The 22,234-nt window shown below is 39.9% G+C and overlaps 1 protein-coding gene across 1 annotated transcript in view; it reads left to right on the top strand.

Moving 5' to 3' along the window:
* OTUD7A (OTU deubiquitinase 7A) overlaps positions 1–22,234 on the top strand; it is a 430,692-nt gene that overhangs the window by 400,264 nt on the left and 8,194 nt on the right. The window contains 4 exon segments of the mRNA XM_043984737.1: positions 17,649–17,705; positions 17,708–17,762; positions 18,209–18,263; positions 18,265–18,294. Coding sequence (XP_043840672.1) covers positions 17,649–17,705; positions 17,708–17,762; positions 18,209–18,263; positions 18,265–18,294 — 197 coding nt within the window.

The following is a 22,234-nucleotide window of genomic DNA, read 5'->3' as shown; positions in this document are numbered from 1 at the left end:
ATGGTCATTGTTTAATTGTTCTAGGATTCATACTGAGATTACTTCCAAGGAAGGACAACTGAAACCTGTAATTCTTGCAAAGGATAGTAGGGTCATTCAGACTTCAGCAGGAACAATGTGATCCTTAAAAAAAAACCTGAGTGCAAACTGGGATTTCACGACTAAAAAGAGCCAGATGTTTTTCTTTTGACAAGATTCTTACCCCAGCTAAAAGAGAAATGGAATGGTCATCAATTATAGACAAATGATTTTGTTTTGATGGTGTTGCGGAAGTATTGTCCCTACGTGAATGCAGGCTGAGTAAGTCAACTTTATTCAATAAAGATTTATTGAGGACCTACTACATGCTGAAACACTGGACTAGGCATTTGAAAAGATAGAAAACTTAGCTAAAGTACAGTTCCCACTATGATGGAGCTCATGAGACAGTAGAGAGTAAAAAAAAGTGTGGGGCAGCTAGGTGGCACAGTGGATAAGCTCCGGCCCTGGATTCAGGAGGACTTGAGTTCAAATCTGACCTTAGACAATTGACACTTACTAGCTGTGCAACCCTCAGCAAGTCACTTAACCCTCATTGCTCCACACAAAAAAAAAAGAACAAGAAAAAGAAAAAGAAAGGAAGGAAGAAAGAAAGAGAAAGAACGAAAGGGAAAAGTGTGATATAAAACAGTATGTGGACAGTATATAAGAGCTATGCAAACAAAATTATTTGTGAGATCCAAGGAGGGCAGAGGACATTATCAACTAGGAGAATAAATGGAAACTTCATATAGAATCAGAGTTCGAAGGAGCCTTTGATGCCATCAAATCCAACTGCGTCCTCATTTCACAGAGAAAGAAATGGAGGCAAAGAGAAGTTAAGTAATGGCCAGAGTCACACATATAGTGGATTAGGTGAGATTTAAAATCAGATCTTCTTGACTCTGGCTTCAGTGCCCTATCCACTATACCACAATGCTCTTGGGGTAACAATTGAGTCATGATCTATGTTGGAGAAGAATTCAACAGAAAAAAGAAAGGGTAAGGCATTCATACCATAGGGAACTATATGAACAAAGACATGGAAGCCAAAAAGTAGGATATGTATGAGGGAAATCTCCATTCTGGTTGAAGTGTAGGGTATAGAAAGAGGTATGGTTAGAAAAAGTACAATGGCAGCAGATTGTGCCTGGCCTAGAATGTTAGTCTAAATCATAACAACAGCTGTCTAATAAACACTAACCATTGACTGTGCCCAAGTACTAGGTGCTAAGAATGCAAAGATGAAAACAACACTTGATGTCCTCTAGAAGCTTGAACTCCAACAGAGAAGATTTATGTTGTCTAATGTGCAGCACTTTATGTGATGGAGCAAAGGAGAGATTCTGCCATCTGAGGAGGGAGATTTCAACATGCATGGATATACAGGAAGTATATTCTAGGTAGGGAGGTGAGACACAAAGTGAGATCAGAGAATGAAAGTCAAGTTTGTCTGTACTATGAAGTACAGGTCTGAATGAATGAATGAAAAGTGGTATGGGAAGAAGAATTAAGAAGCCTCCTGATGAGGATAGAAGAGAATGTAAAAGCTGGCTTGAAGATTAACTTTCAAACAAACAAACTAAGATCCTGTCAACTGATCCTATCACTTCCTGGCAAATAGAAGGAGAAAAAATGCAAGTAGTGTCAGTTTTATATTCTTGGGCTCAAAGATCACTGCAGATGGTGATTACAGTCATTAAATTAAAAGATGCTTCCTCCTTGGAAGGAAAGCTATGGGAAATCTGGACGGCACACTAAAAAGTAGAGACATCACCTTGCTGACAAAAGTCCACATAGTCAAAACTATGCTTTTTCCAATAACAATGTATGGCTATGACAGTTGGACTATAAGGAAAGCTGAGCACCACAAAATCGATTATTTTAAATTGTGGCACTAGAGAAGACTTGTGAGAGTCCCTTGGACAGCAAGAAGATCAAATCAGTCACTACTTAAAGAAATTAATTCCAGTGATTCACTGAAAGGTCAAATGCTGAAGCTTAAATTCTTTGGCCGCATAATGAAAAGACCCTGATGCTGGGAAAGATTGAAGGCAAAAGGAAAAGAGGATGGTAGGTGATGAGATGGATAGATGAAGTCATGGAAACAAGAAATATGAGCTCCGACAGACTTTAGGAGATAGTGGACAACAGAAAGGCCTGATGTGCTATGGTACATGGGGTCACAAAGAGTTGGACACAACTGAACAACAGCAACAAATGATAAGCCACTGAGGATATAAATAGAAAAGGCAAAATAGATTCTGTGTTCAAGGAGCACACACTCTAATTGGGCAAGATAACACAAAAGAAAGTTCAATTACAAGACAAATGGAATAGTCCAGCAATCCAAAGGGCATGGTAGCAGAACCAATGCTAAGATCTAGGGGGCCTTAAATTCCCTTGGTGGGTCATATTAACAGTGCCTGGGATTTATAGAGTACAGAGGCAGGACAGGTGGTAAAACACAGAAGATACCAGAGTAGATTGTCAAGGTTGATGGTAAAGTCTTACGTCTCACCAAAGAAACAGAGTTGATGGGTCACATCTCATCCAAGTGGTGTGCCCAATCGAGTGGCCTGGATGGGGTCTGGATAGCCCAGAGCTGCTGAAAGGACCAATCAGAAAGCTGTTACAGTAGTCCAGGTTAAAGGTAATGAAGGCCTGGACTAAATAAGGGGCAGTATACTGTAAGAAGAATTTGTAGAAATCAAATCACTGGGGCTTGCAACTGATTGTTTGTAGAAGATGAGAAATATGTATGGAATAGTCAAAGATGACTCCATGACTTGCGTTCTGAATGCTACTGGTTTCATTAACAGAAATAAAGAGGTTGGAAGGAAAGGCAGACTTATTAGAAAAGATAACATTCAAATATAGGAGTCTGAACTTTACTCTGGAGGTAATCAGAATACACTGAAAAGATCAGGCTTTGCATATGCTCTGTCCCTCTTCCCCCAACATTTTGATGGCTGGTCATGGCAAGTTAAAATAAAGGGCCACCTTGAAATGGAAAAGAAATGGCCAGAGCAGGATAAGAAGAGGAGGGAGACAGAAGGGAAGGGGAGGAAGAGCTAGCACCTTTTGCCATAGTGCTGTAGGTTGAGAGTAGGGAAATCATAAACTGACTGTACACATAGGAGCCATGGGGCTCATCTGGTTCATAGAGATAGAACTACTGACTTCCCTCTCATCTGGGATTCCTGCCCTGGTGACCTCTCTGCAAGCATCAGACTGGGCTAGAGGCTGAAACTGAGATCCAAGCCATATAGCTGCTGCTTTCTTCTGAATTTAGGCCTTGCTTGGTATACAGCCTAGGGCCCATGACCTCTTCTCACCCTGAAATGACACCTCTAGGCTCTGGTCCCCTCCTCCATCTACCTTTGATATGTGACTGGGAACTAGGAATGAGTAACAGAGCTGCATCAAGGTGGTATGGTAGATAAAACCAGACTACCGGGCCTGGAATCAGGAAGATCAGAGTTCAAATCTAGCCTTGGATACTTTCTAGCTGTTTGACCCCAGGCAGGTCACTCTGTTTGTCTCAGTTTCCTCAACTGTATGATGGTGATAATGATAGCATCTACCTTCCAGGATTATTATGAGGATCAAATGAAATTATATTCATAAAAAAGTGCTTAGCATAGTGCCTGCCACATAGTAGGTGTGATATAAATGTTTATTCCCTTCTCCTGCCCTTTCCAGTTAGTGCCTGTTCCTAGACCCTGCACATGGTCAGGCCCCCTCCATGCTGGATATGGGACCTCTTATTGTTCTGTGCAGCTATTTTTGGCTAGACCATGTCCTCAGTGCCTGCAGACCTCTCTATCTCTCTTAGCCAACCTGGGTGGGTGAAATGACTCATTGGGATTTTCTTTCTTAAATGTCATGATCAAGAATCCATCTGGTGCATTTTCCAGATCAGTATGGGGAGGAATTGTGAGGTAGAACTCCATCATATGTCTTCCTGCTACTCTGCTATCTTGGCTCCATATCCCATTTCCTTCTGAAACAGAAACCAAGAGTGAGCTCACCTATCCACAATCACTCTGTACTGGCATATTCTGTGCATGGAACACTAACAACTAAGCCATATCCTTGTACAAGCACCATGAGACCCATACTAGGGAAGGACCTGAAAGGCAAACCCCATGACATGGAAGACTCCCACCTCTCCACTTCCTTACTCTCAGTTCTCCATGTCAGGCCACAATCAAGCCTTCAATCTCCACACTGGTCTGCATTGAATTCTAATCCCAAATCAGTCCAAAAATATGTCTCTTGAACCTCAGGCTTAGACTATCTATTTAACTACTCTAACACCTATGACAAGAACCCAACACACACTCACTCCAACCACTTTGCCAGCTCCAGCACCTGGCCAGCTCCTCAGAGACATACCCACCCACCATCCAGGCTGTTATCTAAGCTTTGTAGATAATGCCATTCAGACTGAATTCATTTGCAATCAAACCTACGATAGCATAAAAAAATGGTAGACAGGGGAGAAGTCTTCCTAGGGAAGGGACAGCTACTTTGTCTTCCTTGCTCAGCCCTACAGCTGCCCAAATTGCTTAAAGATCCTTTTTGAATTCAGAGGAAGTAAAACATCCTTGCCTATGTTCCCATCATTTCATTTCTTGGGGACGAATGAGTCCTACTATAGATAATGGACAAAGGTTAGGCTGCCTCTTACTCCAAGTCATCCCTAAGCCAAACAGCACAGGAGTGGATTCAGAAGATCTCAAGAACTAAGAGATGTTGCTAAGTTGTGAAATGAGTTGAGATGGGAAGGTAGAGATATAATAGGAAGGAGGCAGAGAGATAATTTCAATGAGTTAAAAGAATTTCAAGGGAAAGGGAGATAACATGAAGAAGATTGAAAGGAGTAAAACAGGAAGGGTCAGAGAAATGTAAAGGGAGGACAAAGGACATCTCTAATACAATATGCATGTCACAGATGCAGAAGCTGGACTGTCATACAATGAGAAAAGCACAAAAATGGCATTTGGGAGATGCTACATCCTAGTCTATTTGGCAGCTAGCTAGGTGACAGAAAGAAAACTGGTCTTGAAGTCAGGGAGATCTGAGTCCAAATTCATCTTCAAACATTTACTAGCTATTTGACTCTGGGCAAAGTCACTTAACTCCCACCAGCCTCAGTCTCTTGATCTATAAAGTGGGAATAATAGCAGCAGTTAGCTCATAGGGTGAAGACCAAATAATATATATAAAACACTTTGTGAATTGTAATGGGCTATTTAAATGTTAGCTATTATTAGTGGTGGTAGTTCCTACTCATCTTCCAATGGCCTGTATCACCTTCCTAAAGTAAGCCATTTCACTGCTCTAGTCCCCAGTTTTGTCATTCGTTAAGATCTGCTTCTACTCTCAAATGATAGAATTCTAAGTTGGCTGGCAGCACCTGGATGTCCACATTCCCCCTGAGAGCTGAATCCAGCCCAAATACACTAGTGGAGTACCATGCAAAAACCACCTGAAATACACTTCCTAGAAGATATTTTAGGGTCACTGCAGTGGACATGGGGATGGTGAGCAACACATGGCCTCATTGAAACAGAGAAAAGAAACGAAAGCACAAATATTACATTTAGGGCACGACTAGCAACTATCTTTGTTCTAAAATGGGCTGTTCCTGGGGTATTTGGCCATAGAGAAAGAGAGACATCCCTCCTGCTTGGAATGTTCTCCCTCCTCACTACCGTCTTTTGGACTCCTCAGCTTCCTTCAAGACTCAGCTGAAATCCCACCTCATGTGGGAGGCCATTCCTTGTCCACTGCTATCTGTCCCCTGCTTCCACACCTTGCTAGTGCCTTCCTTCTATAATCACCATCAATTTACATTGTATATATCTCATGTACAATTTGTACATGTTGTCTCCCCCATTAGAATGAGTTTCTTGAGGCTAGGAGCTATGTTTTTGTGATTTTCTGTAACTCTGTCTCCTATTAATTAGCAAAATGCATGGGACATAGTAAGAACCTAATAAAAATTGGATGACTTTAGACTGAGAAGGATATGTATGTGTGAGGGATTTGTTGGGATTATGTAAGGGGATCTTCTGTGTGCACATAACTGTAAAGGATCCTAGGGTCCTTTATTATGTGTGAGAAGCTATAAAGGAGATGCCACAAAGATCACATCACTTTGTATGTCTCAGGAGCTTTATAAACTCACTCATCACCCTTATTTGCCAATAAATAGAAGAACACATTGAACCCACAACAACCTAAGGCTCCCTGGCCTATTGTATTTCCATTTCATTCAGTTGGGATGTGTTCTGGATTTCTATTTCCACCAACAGAGAGTGATGGGTCTGACAATAGCAACCAGAGTTATGTTACATGAAATATGCAGGATTGTCAAGTGGCCTAAACTTGGCCAATAACTCTCTGTTTTTGTAGAATTCTTATTCAGATGTTTATTAGTCTTTTAGTTTTTTGAAAAACTGACATTTATTGGGGCAGCTAGGTAGTGCAGTGGATAAAGCACCGGTCCTTGAATTCAGGAGTACCTGAGTTCAAATCCGACCTCAGATACTTGACACTTACTAGCTGTGTGACCCTAGGCAAGTCACTTAAACCCCATTGCCCCCCCCCACACACAAAAAAACCCAACCCTGACATTTAAAATAATAAATTTGATTTCCTTTTGTTTTCTCTATCACCATTTACTAATGTACCCTATTCCACCCATCCCAGAGAGACATCTCTTATAACAAAGAATAAAAGAAAATTAACCAAAGAACAGTTCACCAAAACTAACCAACACATTGAAATGGTCTGACAGTATACACAGTGCTCCATACCTACAGTTCTCCACCTCTTCAAAAAAGGGTGGGAAGTGCCTTCTTTCATCTCTTCTTTGGGGACAAGCTTGTTCATCATAATTTTGGGATATTCAATTTTCAGTTTTTTGCTGTTATGTTTTCCATTCATATTATTGTTCTTGTACATATTGTTTTCTTGGTTTTGTTTGCTTCACCTTTCAGTAGTTCATATTAGTCTAGCCATGCTTCTATGTATTCATCATAATCACCATTTTTATAGCACAGTAATATCCCTTTACAGTCATGTATCATGACTTGTTCAGCCATTCCCTAATTCATGGGAATTGACTCTATTTCCAGTTCCTTGCTACTACAGAAAGTGTTTCTATAAATCTCAGAGATCTGTAAATATGTGGGACTCTTTAATTTTATCATTGACTTACTTGGTGCATATGCCTAGTAGGGGAATTTCTTGAGTCAAGGGGTATGGACATATTATTCACATTCTACCTATTACCCCCATTTGCTGTCCATAATAATTGTAACAGATCACAGCTCCAATAACAATTTGTTAGGGTACCTGTCTCAAAGAAAGGAGACTTTTAAAATAAGTTCTTCTCTAAGCACCTTTAGAAGCAAGATGGAGTACAACACCTTGTAATCAACAAATAGCTACTGTACAAACATCTCATTCTGCCTTGAAACAGTTGACCCATTGGAGTGTTGGACCTGGAGTCTGGAACACCTGAGTTCAAATTCAGGCTTAGATACTTACTAACCATGTAACTCTGGGTAAGCCACTTAACATTTCAACCTCCTTTTCCTCATCTGTAAAATGGGATAATAATAGCATCTATCTTTCAGAGTTGTTGTGTTGATAAAAATGAAATAATATTTGTGAGGTACTTTGCAACTTAAGGCAATATATAAATGCTAACTATTATTAATGGTAAAGAGGTATAGTATGTTGGAAGACAGTGTATTGTAATATAATTGGAAATATTTAACCGAATAAATAAAAATACAATAAAACATGGTTATGTTAATATGAGGTTTTCTAAATCAATAAGCACCCACAAGGATCCTTATGTACAGTTAAGTGATCCTTATTTCTATTTGAATTTGACATCACTGCCATAGGTAATAGGGAATCACTGGAATTGGTTGATCAGAGGTCAGACCTACACTTTAGAAGCATTACCTTGGCATTTGAGTAGAGTGGAAGACTTGAAGCAGGGAGATCAAATCTATCAGAACACTGGCCTTGTTGTGGTACTACCACTGAATGTGTTACTTTGGACATGTCACTCTGTCTTTCTGAGTCTCTGTTTTCTCACCTAGAAAATTAATACCATAATAACATAGATAATCTAGGAATTAAGACCTGTGCTGTTCACCTTATAAAGTAATTGCTATGAAGGTCAAATGAGATAATAAGAAAATACAGTGCCCTAAATAATAGGGCGCTATAGTAACATGAATCATCAGTATCATCACCAATTAGAATAGGAGTATGTGGAAGATGAAGATGTTTACAGGTCTAATTTGAAGGATACCAGGAGACCTTTTAACCAGGAATATCCTCTACTGTAATGGGTCTGTAACCTCAACTATTTGGGTACTTCCTCCAAAGATACCAACCACAACGCATTCACACCTTCTCATCTTTTGTAATTCTCGGCTATATCCTTTTACAAATGCTCCCCCAGGATCTACTTGCAGTGCTAAAGGATTTCCTCTAGGTTTTTTAGCTTTCCGTGGGTAGCAGGAGATCTTTCAGGCTGTCCATTGCTTTTTTCTCATGATATATTTCCTGGGTAAGATATTTTATACCGCTTTATTGCCTTCAAGTAATCATTGGTAATATGCTACAGTCTGTTATGCCCACAATGCTGGTTTAATATTCCTTTTTAACATTCCTTTGCAATGAGTCATTCCTCTAGGTCTTGAAATCTTACTGGAATCTGAGTCTCCTATTTTTAATATAACTACTCCCTGGAATAAGGTAATACAATACCTTAAGACAGGGGTCCTTAACTTCATAGTGCCATAGAACCCTTTGGCAGTCCAATGAGCCTTTTGATCACTTCTCAGAAAAATGTTTTTAAATGAATAAAATAAAATACATAGGATTACAAAGGAAGCCAATTATATTGAAGCCTCAAACTCTCAGACTGAAGATTAAGAATCCCTGCTTTAAGGCCTTATGGGCTAACACCTAAGAAGAGGGAGAAGAATTAGTTTAATCTACAAGATCAAGGACTTGAGGAAAAGGACACAGGGTAGCCCCAGGGCCCATGTATCTGAGTACCCAGAAAAGGGATATTGAAAGGAAAGGGAGAAGGCATTTTAGACACACTTAGATGACTTCATAGTTCCACCTAGGTTGGCTCTGAATTAGAAGTAGAATAATTCATGAATTCAACAAGCATTTATTAAGCAGCTACTATTTAGGAGACATTGCCCTAGGTGATGGGAAGACCCAGATTTATTGGACAGCAACCTACTCTGAAGGACCTTGAACTCTTTATGTGTGGAGACCAAAGACACAAATAATTGTGATACAAAGTGGCTAAGATAAATGCAGAGAAGTCCTGGAAAACTATTGTGAGGAATTTAAGGAGGAAGAGATCACTTGGGAGAAGAGGAAGACTTCACAAAAGAGGCTCCTGACACACTGGCCAATTTCTTTCTCTCTTCTCTGATGATGATCTCTTATCTTTCCATTTTACTCATTTTCCTTATTCCTTCCAAAAGTATTCTTTTTTTTTTTTTTTTTGGTGAGGCAATTGGGGTTAAGTGACTTGCCCAGAGTCACACAGCTAGTAAGTGTTAAGTGTCTGAGGCTGGATTTGAACTCAGGTACTCCTGAATCCAGGGCTAGTGCTTTATCCACTGCGCCATCTAGCTGCCCCCCACATGTATTCTTAACTTTTATTTGGACCTTCAGTCCCTCAATTTGCTCTTCTCCCAATCTGTCAACTTTGTTCTAGTCTCCCCTTTACTTTTTTTTTTTTGGTTTGATTTTGTGAGGCAATTGGGGTTAACTGACTTGCCCAGGGTCACACAGCTAGTAATTCTTAAGTGTCTGACACTCCATTTGAACTCAGGTCCTCCTGAATGCAGGGCCAGTGCTCTATCCACTGCGCCACCTAGCTGCCCTCTAGGTCTTTACTTTTTGCAGGTTCCACTCCTATATACCTCCTCCTCTAATTCATATTTTTCTTCTGCTTCCCAAGTAATATTCTTCATGTATCACTTAAAAACATATCAGCCCTCAGGAGCCTGTTTAAGTCATCCTTCAAAGGCAATTAGGGAGTGGTAGAAAGAACACTAAACTCAGAGTCAAGAATCCTGGGTTCAAGTTCTACCATGGCACATTCCATCCTGTCATAGTAACTATGAACAAGTCACATAATTTCTCTGAATCAAAAATCATTTATTAAATACCTACTGTGTTCTAGACACTCTGCTAGGCACTGGGGGTACAAAAACCAAAATGAAATGTCCCTGTTCTGAAGGGTTTGCATTATAGACTCAGTTTCCTTATCCCATTCCAGGGACAACAGTTTTTTGCCCTCCCTACCTTAGGAAGTTACTTACAAAGTGATGTGTAAGATGAGTTATTACTAGATTGAAAACTCCATGAAGGTAAAGATCATCTCTTAGCTCAAATGTGTATCTCCTTCAGTGGCTAACCCAGTGCTCTGCACAAAGGATATCCAAGAAATGTCTTCTTCTTGTTGTCACTGCTGTTTGAAGATGACTGAAATTGAAAAGACAAATGATTCCACATCCCCAAAGTGGCTGGTCAATGAAAAGTGGCATTGGGTGGACTGGGAAGCCCGCAGCTTGGCTACTTAAGGCAGATCTCAATTAAAGTACTGCCCTGTAGTTCTAGGCTTTAGCCACCAGGTGGCAAACTTGTTCATGTTTAAATCTTTAAAATGCTTGCTGGCCTTACAATTGGAATGAAAAGTAATAATGGAATTAACAATTCATTAATCATTTATTTAACAAATTGCCTTACTAAGTGGCCCACAAAGAGCAGTGGACAGTGCTGGGGGGAGGGGATGGTAGAATATAAAGATAATCATCGCCAATAACCTATATTCATCTAGTTTCAACAATTGTGGTGTCCTAGATTTAACTGCATAGGCCCAGTTTCAAGAAAAGGTTATATTGAGGCTTTGCAGAAGAAATAATCACACCCAATGTCCTCAATTTGGACTCAGGAAATATAGACATATAGATTTTAGAGTGTTTTTTTAAACAGCTTTTGCATCTAGTCTACAAGCCTTTGCTAAGCTTTATCTATTAAACTATATATTTATTACATGTTATCTTATATAATTCAGAACAACCAAGTGAGAGAGACAAGTATAAGTATTATTGTAACCATTTTACACATGAGGAAACTGAGATTCCAAGAATTTAAATGATTTGTTCAAGGTCAACACAGGTATCAAGAGTTTACCTGAAAGTAGGGGCATGTCGGAGTCAACTCTTACTGAGCTGATTGTTAAATATTCAGTTTCAGCATTTATACCTGATAAATCCACATAAACTACAAATCAGAACTCAGTTATTTTGTCTATTGTTTAGAGTTCTAAAAGCAATGGGGAAATGCCGGTAATCTAGATTTAATTTAAAAGTGTTTCATGTGTACATTTTTTTTAGAAGAACTGGTTGTTAAATGTTTACCAGCATGGAAGAGATGCTTGAGATCATCTAGCTCAATCCCTTCATTCATAGATAAAAAAAGAGCCCAGGAGTAGAAAAGTGATTGGCTTATGGTCACACAACTAATAAATGCAGGGTCTTTGACTCCATCTAACTCCACAACTCTTTCAAAGCAGCCGAGAGAATGATGTCCATCTGTTCCTTTCATTTAGCTCCCATAGCCCCCAGTTCCTTCATTTATAAAATGAACTAAAGTTCTTTAAGGACTCTTCTAGCTCTAATTCTATAATCCTTTGATTCTTTCAATTATAACAGACTGGGAACCCAGATTATTCTGCCCAAAGATAATATTCTTTCCACTGTATACACGTTGTTGTTCAGTTGGCTGGTTTTTTCAGTCATGCCTGATGCTTTGTGATCCCATTTAGGGTTTTCTTGGCAAAGATACTAGAGTGGTTTGCTATTTCCTTCTCCAACTCATTTGGCAGATGAGGAAATGGAGACAAACAGGGTTAAGTGACTTGCCCAGGGTCACAGAGCTAGTAAGAGGCTGAGGCCAGACTGGATACTTCAAGCCACAGCGATTTATCCACTGCACCACCTAGCTGCCCTACCTCTCCTGTATTATCCAGTAAGCAAGGAATGGAATTCCAAAGGGATGATACACTGTTTATATAATCTTTACAAAAGAAGGTAACAAAAAGTAATAGGATTTCAGGAATTGGAACTCTAGCCTCCGTTTTCTTTTAGGAAAGAAGCATTCTCCTTTTGTTACCCTATCAGTGCCCATTTTATCATCCATTTTCTGGTGCACAGCTATAGTTAAGAGGGGAGTTTTCATCTTTTTCCTATTTACTTGCTGGCTTAGTCAATTTTGAAGGGTTTTTCCATGAGTCTGCTTGGTTCATAGTGAATCCTGATGACTCTTTCCTGTATGAATGATAAACAACTTGGTAAAAGATGAAAAAGTCCCTTCCACCAGCAACTGTAATTCTTACAGCCAAGACATGTTCAGCTCAGGATCTTTCTGACCACCTGCCTAGTTTGGCAAAATAGTGAGTTTTGACTGAACAAGCAGCTTCTGAGTCAAAGACATCATTGCCCTGCAAACACGCTACCTCTGAAAGGTCAACTAACGAGATCGCCAAGTTTTCTTATTTTCCAAGATCAAATTAAAACCAATAGGGTTGTTCTTTTGTCAGTATTTCTGTCTCTCTTGCAGGAAGGGAGAGAAGGGAAAGGAGAGGACTTAGTGTGATTTTCTTCCACTTCTCTAATAGCAATATTTGGGAACAGAATTCCATTTACTTTTTTCTAGTGCTGCTTAGTAGAAAACCAAATACTAACAAAGATTAATAATAAGAATGGGAATTGTTTTCTCTCTTCTCATACTTTCATACATTTAGTTCCTTCAATAAATATTTATTATGTATCTACTGGTTCAAGGAACAGTGCTTAGTGCTGGACACACAGACATAAAAGAACTACTTACATTGATGATAACAGCTGGTATTTGGCATATTTACAAGGAATATTGCCTTACATTATCTCCTTTGAAACTCACAGTAACCTATAGATGTAAAAGATAGATAAACAGGTTCTGTTATCCCCATTTTGCAACAGAAGAAAACTGATCACAGAAGCATCATTGCCATAATTATCATCAACTTAGAGCTGGAAGCAAGAGTTTGAGTGCCTTTCCTATGGTCACATAGCTAGTAAACTGTAGAAGGAACCAAATTTGGGTCTTTGTCAGTTAATTATTAGACAGCATGGTATAGTTCAGCAGGTTTCAAAGTATAGTCCATGGATCCCTGAGGGTCCCTAAGATCTTTTCAGGTCAAAATAATTTTCATAATAATACTCAGATGTTATTTGCCTAATAAAATACTCCTCACTTTTCTAATAACTTGGCTGTATGAAGCTGAATTTTCTTCATACATTTCAATCAGAATAATATATTGCAGCAAACTGAATGGAGAAGCAGGTTTGGGCAGTTCCTGGTACAGTAGATAAACCACTAGTCATAAAGTCTTTGAAGTCAGAAAGACTTGGGTTCAAATTTCAGCCTCAGGCACTCGTTCAAGTATTCATTCATTTCTGATTCTTAGTGATCCTGTGGACCATAGCATGCTAATACTGTCCATGGAATTTTCTTGGCAAAGATACTGGGTTGGCTTGCCATTTCCTTCTCTAGGGGATTAAGGCAAACAGAGGTCAAGTGACTTGCCCAAAGTCACAAAGCTAGTAAGTATCTGAGGCCAAATTTGAACTCAGGTCTTTCTGACTCCAAGTCCAGCACTCTATCCACAGAGCCACCCTAGCTGCCTGTCACTTTACCTTTGACTGCCTCAGTTTCCTCAATTGTAAAGAAAAATTAGGCTAATAATAACACCTACCTCTTAGGGTTGTTGTGAGGATTAAGTGAGATAATAAATGCAAAGTACTTGGCACAGTTCTTGGGATAAAGTAAACACTATATAAATGTTAACTATTATTATATATGAGAATCCAACCAATCTGCTGTTAAGCCAGATATTAGAGATTTGCAAAACTATGTAAAACAGTGCCTACTCTTCTCACTAATTTTTTTTTTTGTTTTGGAAATAGTTTTTTTTATAAAACTATGTTCTTATTCATTATAGATTATATACTTATCTATGTCATTATATGTTATATATTATACTGTATGTTATATAATATGTGCAATATATTATGTCATATGCTTAGTATTGCTATTTTATTATATATTTGTTAATGGTTTATATGTTATATATTTCATAAAATGTATTAACATATAATGGGGTTTATTATTATTTAATGAAGTAAGAAATAAATATTTTCAAATTTTATCAGTTTTCATTCTAAAACAGCAAACACTAATAGATATAACTCACATAACAAAAACGCTATGGGATCCCCAATAATTTTCAAGAATGTAAAGGAGTCCTAAAAACAAAAACTTTCAGAATCACTGCTATAGTAGATAGAACTCAGAGTGAGGAAGACCTTGTATCAAATCCCATGTTGGACATTTGCTCTGCAAATTAACCTCTTTAGGCCTTGTTTTCTTCACCTGTAAAATGAGGAGGTTGGACTAAATGACCTCTAAGGTCCCTTCTAGCTCAAAATTTATGATCACATGATCTTACGATCCTATGAAAAAAGGCATTTACTAAAGTAAATAAAGAAGCAAGGGAAACCAGGAGATAGAGGAGAGGTAGCAGAACATTCCAGCGTTAGGAGACAATCAATGTAAAAAAAGGGATGTGGAAGATGGAACAGCCATGTTTGAGAAGCTACAAGCAGTCCCCGCTTGTTAGATCACAAACTACATGGAGGGAAGGAAAATGTAAGAAGGCTGGAAGGGTACGCAAGAGGCCGGGGCAAGAAGAACTTTAAGTGCTAAGCAGACAAGTTTGTATTTGATCCCGGAACCCATTGATTGGGGGAAAGGAGGGTATATTCCGATCTACACTATCACCTTGGCAGCGGGGTGGAGGGTGGACAAGAGTAGACAAGAAGCAGGGAGACTTGTCAGAGAACTAGGTGTGATGAAGACGTTAACTCAAGTGGTGATTGTAAGTGGAGAGAAGGGACCTATATGACAGATGTTCTGATTTTGGAAATAGATTGTTCATTGGAATGAGTTAAAGGAAGGATGGGGGGGGGGGATGGGGGGAACCAAAGTTGTGATCCTGGGCTTCCCTCAAAAGTAAACAGGAAGTTGGGAAAATAGGAGTTTGGGGGAAAGACAAGTTCTGTTTTGGACATGTAATTTTTGAGACACTTATAGGAGATCCTGTTGAATGTCTAAGAGACCCTTGCTGATGTAGGACTGTATACAGCTCAGGAAGAGACTGTAGGCTAGATGTAGTTTTAGCAATCAGTTACATAGAGATAATCATTGAACCCATGTTAGCTAATGAGATCACTAAGTGAGATAGCATAAAGGAAAAGAAAAGAGGAGCCAAAACAAAGTTTTGGGAGGAAAGGCAGCAGATCCGTGGTAGGGTCATGAGATGGGTGAAGAACCCAGTAAAGACTGGAAAAGGAGTGGTAGACAGATAAGAGCAGCATCATACAAACCAAAGAGAAGAGTATATCCTGACACCACCAACCCCAACACCACCATCGTTGCTAGCATTATATAGTAACTTGAATGTTTGCAAAGTGCATCACAAATGTTATCTCATTTCTATTCTCATGAAAAGCCTAGGAGATAGGTCCTATTATTATTACTTATTATTATTATTATTATATATTATTATTATTATTTCCCATTTTACAATGAGGAAACTAAGACCAACAGAGCTAAATGACTTCCTTAGGGTAACATAGCTAGTGAGTGAATGAGGTTAGATTTGAACTCAGGTCTTTCTGACTCCAGGTAATACTACTCTATCCACAGAGATTTAACAGTATCAAATGTTTAGAATCAAGCACTACTTTTTTTTTTTCTGGGGCAATGAGGGCTAAGTGACTTGCCCAGGGTCATACAGCTAGTAAGTGTCAAGTGTTTGAGGCCGAATTTGAACTCAGGTCCTCCTGAATCCAGGGCGGTGCTTAATACTGCTGTGCCACCTAGCTTGCCCCCTGAATCAAGCACTATAAAGGCTAATTCTTCATGATCTCCAAAGTTGAATTATATTACGATCTGACCTCTGGAGGCCTAAGGTCGAGATTTCACGCTTGTATACAACTGGTATATACATACATGTATTCATACACGCATGTGCATGCCTATGTCTATGTATAATGCATGTGTATATTTCATTTCACTAGAAATCTACATATATGTATGTATATGCATATATAATTCCACTAGCAAATCCACACAATTAAAGATAAGAGGAGGAGAGCACTAAGCCAAAACCGTATTTCCTAGTCAAGTACCATGATTCAAGGTCTCAGACTCTTCTAGGTCAGTACAGGGTTGAGGAATCTGCAGGTATAATAAAAGGCTGTTTTGGTGTTAATGGGTGATATTTCACTTGGAGCTCAGTGTAACATGGGTAAAAAAAAAAAAGTCAGTCCTGGATGACCAACAGAATGAGCTCAAGACTTCCAGCAAGTAGTCTTGTTTATTCTTTTGTGCTGCTTCTTTTGCCTAACTACAGGAAACTTTCTTATGCAGTTAACTGCCGATACTAGTAACAATAATTACAGCTAACATTTACACAGGCTGTAAGATTTACAAAGTGCTTTACATGTGTGTGTCTCATATCTATTTATTTCCTCATCTGATTGACCCGACATCCACTTTCACCCTTTTCTTTAAGGCCCTTGGAGCTGAAACTGATTTTGTTTCTTCCTCTTCCCTTGAGATATCATTTATATTTTTACTCTGACTCTCCTTGTGAAATGACTAGGAAATACAGCCAGAATTCTGATTTGCTCCCTATGGATTTGGATATTTACACTCCAATTATTGTGCTCTGAGAATTAAAGGTTTCTTTCAGAAAATGTGAAATTATTTTAACACAGCACTTAACCATCTTTTCCTCTTTGGAACATCGGTAGAAAGTTTCTAAATTCTGGGTATCTAAGTATCCTAAGGGGTCTTGCTCTGTCATTGATAACTCTAAGGGATTGTGGGTAACCTGCTTTGAGCTCTCTCTCCACAGAGGACTAATCACCAAGAAAAACCTGTAGCTTCTCAGGCACATCTTTACAAGTTACAAACTCCCCTAAGAAAGGCTAAGATTGAGACCTTGATCAGCATACGCTTCCATTTGGATGCAATCACAGGTTAATTGTAAAGATGCCTGGGGCCTTAGCTCTGTTTTAAATGAAATCTGTGAGGGCTCACCCCCAGCCAAAACAAACCAAAAGACCTATCTTTGCTTGTCCCCTATAAAGGAGCAGCTTTTGTTTTTCCCGTAATTGCAGGAAGCCTGGGGAAAGTAAGGGCAGAATGAAACAGGTGTCTGTCCCCTAAGGGAAAAGGTTCTCCTCCCTCCTTACTCCTTACACACCTTCCTGTGGGAAGTCCAAGACCTGTCTACTGGATGACCATACCACCTTTTTCATATATCGAGTTTGCCTAAAAAAAGAAAGCAACTGGTTTCCAGGTTCCATGTTTTTCTTTCTATCTGTGATCCCTGAAGCATCCTTCCACATGACCATTTCTTTCCCTCTCTCTCTCTCCTCCCTCGGTCATCCCTCTCACTGACTCTGAACACAAGTTACTACCTTTGCACTTTGCAGTTGATCTGGGAAAGACTGGGCCTGGGGAAAAGATGACAATGATACTGCCAGATTAGCCAAGTAAGACACTGGCCCTCCCCCCTCACCCCCCCCCCCATCCCTTCACCCCTTCATATCTCCCTCCACCTAATGCTAATGGGGAAGAGGGAAATGAGTGGTATGGAGCCAATTTTGGGGTGGGCAAGGGGTAACTGCTCATAGCTATCTATCTAAGAGGGTCCCATTGAGCGCCTATAATTGTTGGGACGCCTATGGGAAACTATTTTTCTCCTAACAGATGCAGAACGCTTTGGGTGGGAGAGATGTGGCTCCGTGTGTGTGGTGTGTGTGTGTGGTGTGTGTGTGTGTGTGTGTGTGTGTGTGTATGTGTATGTGTGTGTGTGAGAGAGAGAGGAGAGAGAGAGCGCGCACATGCTAGGGAGGGTTGTGTTTGATTTGAGTTTAACATCTGGCATGTTTTAGATGATTTTGTATGGTTTTGTTTTATTTTTCCCAACCCTCCTCAGTTTGATACTGTCTCTAGACGCCAAGCTGAACCTTCTGCACAGCTACCTGAATGTTCACTTGGATCCGCATCCCCTCTGAAACCCGGGTAAGCCCCTCATCCCTAGGCAAAAACACAACCATTGTGGAATTCTCAGTCAGAAGCAAAATGCTTGCTGATAAGAAAATGAAGTACAGGACAAGACAACACCTCTCCCCTGGGCTCTATTGCTCTCTACCGCTTCTTTCCCTGATGGACTGCCCTCTCCTTTAGAATCTAGTCCGGACTTGTCCTTCCCAAGGAAACTTCCCCAAAAGTGCCCTCCTCCACAGTCCCCCCTTGTTAGAAGAGAGCTTAACCGCTCTCCTCCACATAACCATCTTCCACGGGGACTGCTCATCCTGCCCCTTCCAGCTAATTCTCTCACCAGAGATTGTGAGGAGGGGGAGGAAAGAGGAGCTGCATTTTTTCTAATGAATGGAAGAAGATTTTTACAAAAAAATTAGGTATAACAAAGATGCCATCCCTCCTTTTTGTCTTCTTTTCCTGGGAGTAGGGGTACTAAATTAGGTCAAGTAGCCCCTGCTTTTGTGCAAGTGTATTGTGTGTGTGTGGTGTGTGTGTGTGTGTGTGGGTTTATTACTAAGCATATGGAGGGAGGGCGCTAGTTTTCTTTCTATTTTTTTTTTTTAATATAAAGAAGAGAGAGGAAAAACCTTGGTTGCTCAGAAACACCAGGCTTTAGACAAGTTACCCACTTAGACTATATCTCTCTGCCCAAGCTCAAGAAACCTGCTGTGCCTCCCTTGTAGAAGAATTAATTATAAGCTTTGTGTGTTTGTGGAATCATAGGGGGATGGACGCGGGGTGGAGGGGCAGGAATGGAAGGCAGATTCTATGAATTACCTCTCTCTCCCAGCAGGTGGCACTTTCTTCTAAATGTAAAAAATTAGCTCCGCCAAGTCACTGATTTGATTAGATGGGCATCAGAGCCAGAGGGCTAAAAGTATGGCCTTTAGACTGCCTTGGGGGAGTCGCCCCATCCCATCCTGGTAGCCAAAATTGGGGGCTTCTGTGTTATCCCTGCTTTGACAAACTATTCATGCCATTCACTTTAAGGATCTGATTATTTGCCATTTTGTACCTCAATTAGTGGAGTCTAGGGAAAAATGATGGCTGTGTTTATTAAGCTGGGTCTGAGGTAGTGGAAAGGAAAGAAAATTAACCTGGAGTCCTGTAGCTTTCTAGCTGTGTGACCTTGGGCAAGTAAGGGAGTCAGATTAAATCATTTCTCAGGTTCCTTGAAACTGTACTTTAGGTAATAATCTTTTCCTTCAATTCCCCCTCGATTCCAATCTGTGTTTGTTCCCTTATGTCTCAGACTTGCTTTGTTGTAAGTGCCCACTCTAGGCCTTTTTTTAATGTCTTGGCTTCATTCCATGAGGACAAGGCTCAGAGGTAGAAGTGTTGTGAAGTGAGGATGAGGAGGGTTAGTGTAAAATTATGGGTTAGACAATGCTATGACTCCACATCTCACGGTACCATGCAGCCCACCACGAGAGCTGGCTTTCCCCTTTCATGCAATGTAGGGATTGGCCCCAGACCAGACTTCCCTTTTCATCAACTAGAAAGATGTAAAGGAGGCAAGCACTGCTGGGTTTTTTTTTGGTTTGTTTTGTTTTGTTTGTTGTTGAGTTTGTTTCATTAGTATCGGACTGTGACCCCATTTGCGGTTTTCTTGGATACTGGATTGGTTTGCCATTTCCTTCTCCCACTCATTTTTACCGATGCAGAAAACTAAGGCAAACAGGGTTAAAAGACTTGCCCAGAGTCACACAGCTAGTAAGTGTCTGAGGCCAGATTTGAACTCATGAAGATGAGTCTGACCCCGGCCTGGTTCTCCATCCAATGTGCCACCTACCTGCCTGCCTAGCTGCTTGAGCATAGTCCTATGGAAAGAGTGCTAAATTTATAGTCATAGTATTAGGGTTGATATCCTGGCTCTGCTATTTAACACCTATGTAACCTTGGGCATTTAACTGAAGAAACAAAAACCATAAAACTAAGCCTCAATTTTCTCATCTGTAAAATGAAGGGGTTGAACTATGTGACCAGTTCTACATGTCTGGTCTTATGAATCCTTCAGAGAGGAGAAATGGGCTTCCCTCCCAACACTTTCAATTCTCATCCTGAAATGATAGAAACCTTTGGGTATCATGAGTTAATTACAGATAGAGTCTTTAAGTGAGCAGTCAATGGAGTGAGTGACCCACCCTTAACTCGGTGAGGCTCTATCTCAATGCAACTAGTCTTTGGCTTCTTTTCATGACCCCTCCTTAAACTTTAACATCTTTCCTCCTTGAGCCTTTGTTGTGGCATATATCCTGTAATCCTGACTCTGAGTCCTTTAAAAAAAAAACACAGACCTTTATTTTTAAAAAATTTAAATGCTTTTATTTAAAGTTTTTGAGTTCCAAATCCATCCCTCCCTCTCCTTCCCCTCCCTGAGGCAGTAAGCAATACATATAGGGTATACATGTGCAATTATGTAAAACATTCCATATTTAGTCATTTTGTATAAAGCGACTCAGTCCTCTTATTAAGCACCATAGTAGATAGAGTGACAATTGAATCCAGATGACCCGAGTTCAAATCCTGCCTGTGACACTTCCAAGCTATTTAAACCCCTGTGCCTCAGTTTCCTCATCTGTAAAACAGGGATAATAATAATAGCCACCTATTCACATGGTTGTTGCAATGGTCAAATGAGCTAATTTATGTAAAGCTCTTTGCTAACTTAAAGTACTATATAAATGTTAGCTATTGTTATTAATTATGGTGATTAATAATAATAACTGAATCCTTAGTTAGATGTTAGTTTAAGGTGCCATGTTTCCCAGGGTGTAATTGTAATACGGGACAGGGAAACGACTCAAAATCCGATTATTGAACCAAAGGAAGTGAATCTCTAATGATAAAATTTCTGGTACTATAAGAGGTGAGGGAAAGATGTGTGTGTGTGTGTGTGTGTGTGTGTGTGTGCACAGAGGTTTTTTATTAGGGTTTTTACCTTTTAAACCACATCTACCTACACTTAAAATTAGTCCAAAGAATATACCTTTGTATTTTTTTGGTTGTTTTTACATTGTCCCACTACTTGCAGTTCCTCCTCCCTACCACCTTCCTACACCAGTCCCTAATGTCTTTTTTGATCACTCCTACCAAATGGCTTCTTCACTCTGAATTCTTCTACTACTTTTACTACACCAGTATTGACACTTTCCATATTAGTATCTTCTCTATCTATTAGTATGCCTTCTCTCCCCAGCTAAGTTATAAGTACTTTCGAGAACGGAGAATGTGTCTTGCTTAACTTGTAGTACCTACTCTACTGCCCTGCACAAGGAAATGCTCCAGAAACTTTTTTGTGGATGCATGGATGGATGCATGGATGGGTGGGTGGGTGGATGGATACTATGGTACTTCAAAAAGAGTTGCTAGATGATTGAAGTCAGAAGATGTCAGTTCAAATTTTAGTCTCCTAATTACTACCTTGTTGATCCTGTATAAATTCACTTCCCCTCTCTGGCCTTCAGTTTCCTCCTCTGTAAAATGGTAGGGTTTGATTGGGTGATCTCTGAGGTCCCTCGCAGTTCTAATTCTACAATCCTATGAGCCTAAATTTAGAATCAGGAGCCTTTCTTGTCCAGTCTTGGAGGATGGGAGAGGACAAAGGAACCCGTCTGAGCATGCTTAAAGCATAATGATTATTATTGGCCTAAAATGTGTAGGGATCCAGGGGGCTCTATATCTTGATACAATGATTACCCTCTAGAGGGCTTGGTCCTCCAAAGGTACTCTTACAGATGCAACTCCTTTGCCCCCACCCCCATATCCCCCAAAAGCCCCAACTTTCCTGTGTTTCTAGGCAACCTCCTTTATGATTTCACTACAGACAAGAAAGAAGAAAGAAACACCCAAGCTCCATTTTCAGAAATGTCGTCAGATGGCAACAATCCTGTCATTTAACATGCAGATTATAGGGTCT

The sequence above is a fragment of the Dromiciops gliroides genome, chromosome 2, assembly GCF_019393635.1.
Source record: "Dromiciops gliroides isolate mDroGli1 chromosome 2, mDroGli1.pri, whole genome shotgun sequence".
NCBI lineage: Eukaryota > Metazoa > Chordata > Mammalia > Microbiotheria > Microbiotheriidae > Dromiciops > Dromiciops gliroides.
The sequence above is the reverse complement of the archived record's forward strand: the minus strand, read 5'-3'. Positions and strand labels throughout refer to the sequence as shown.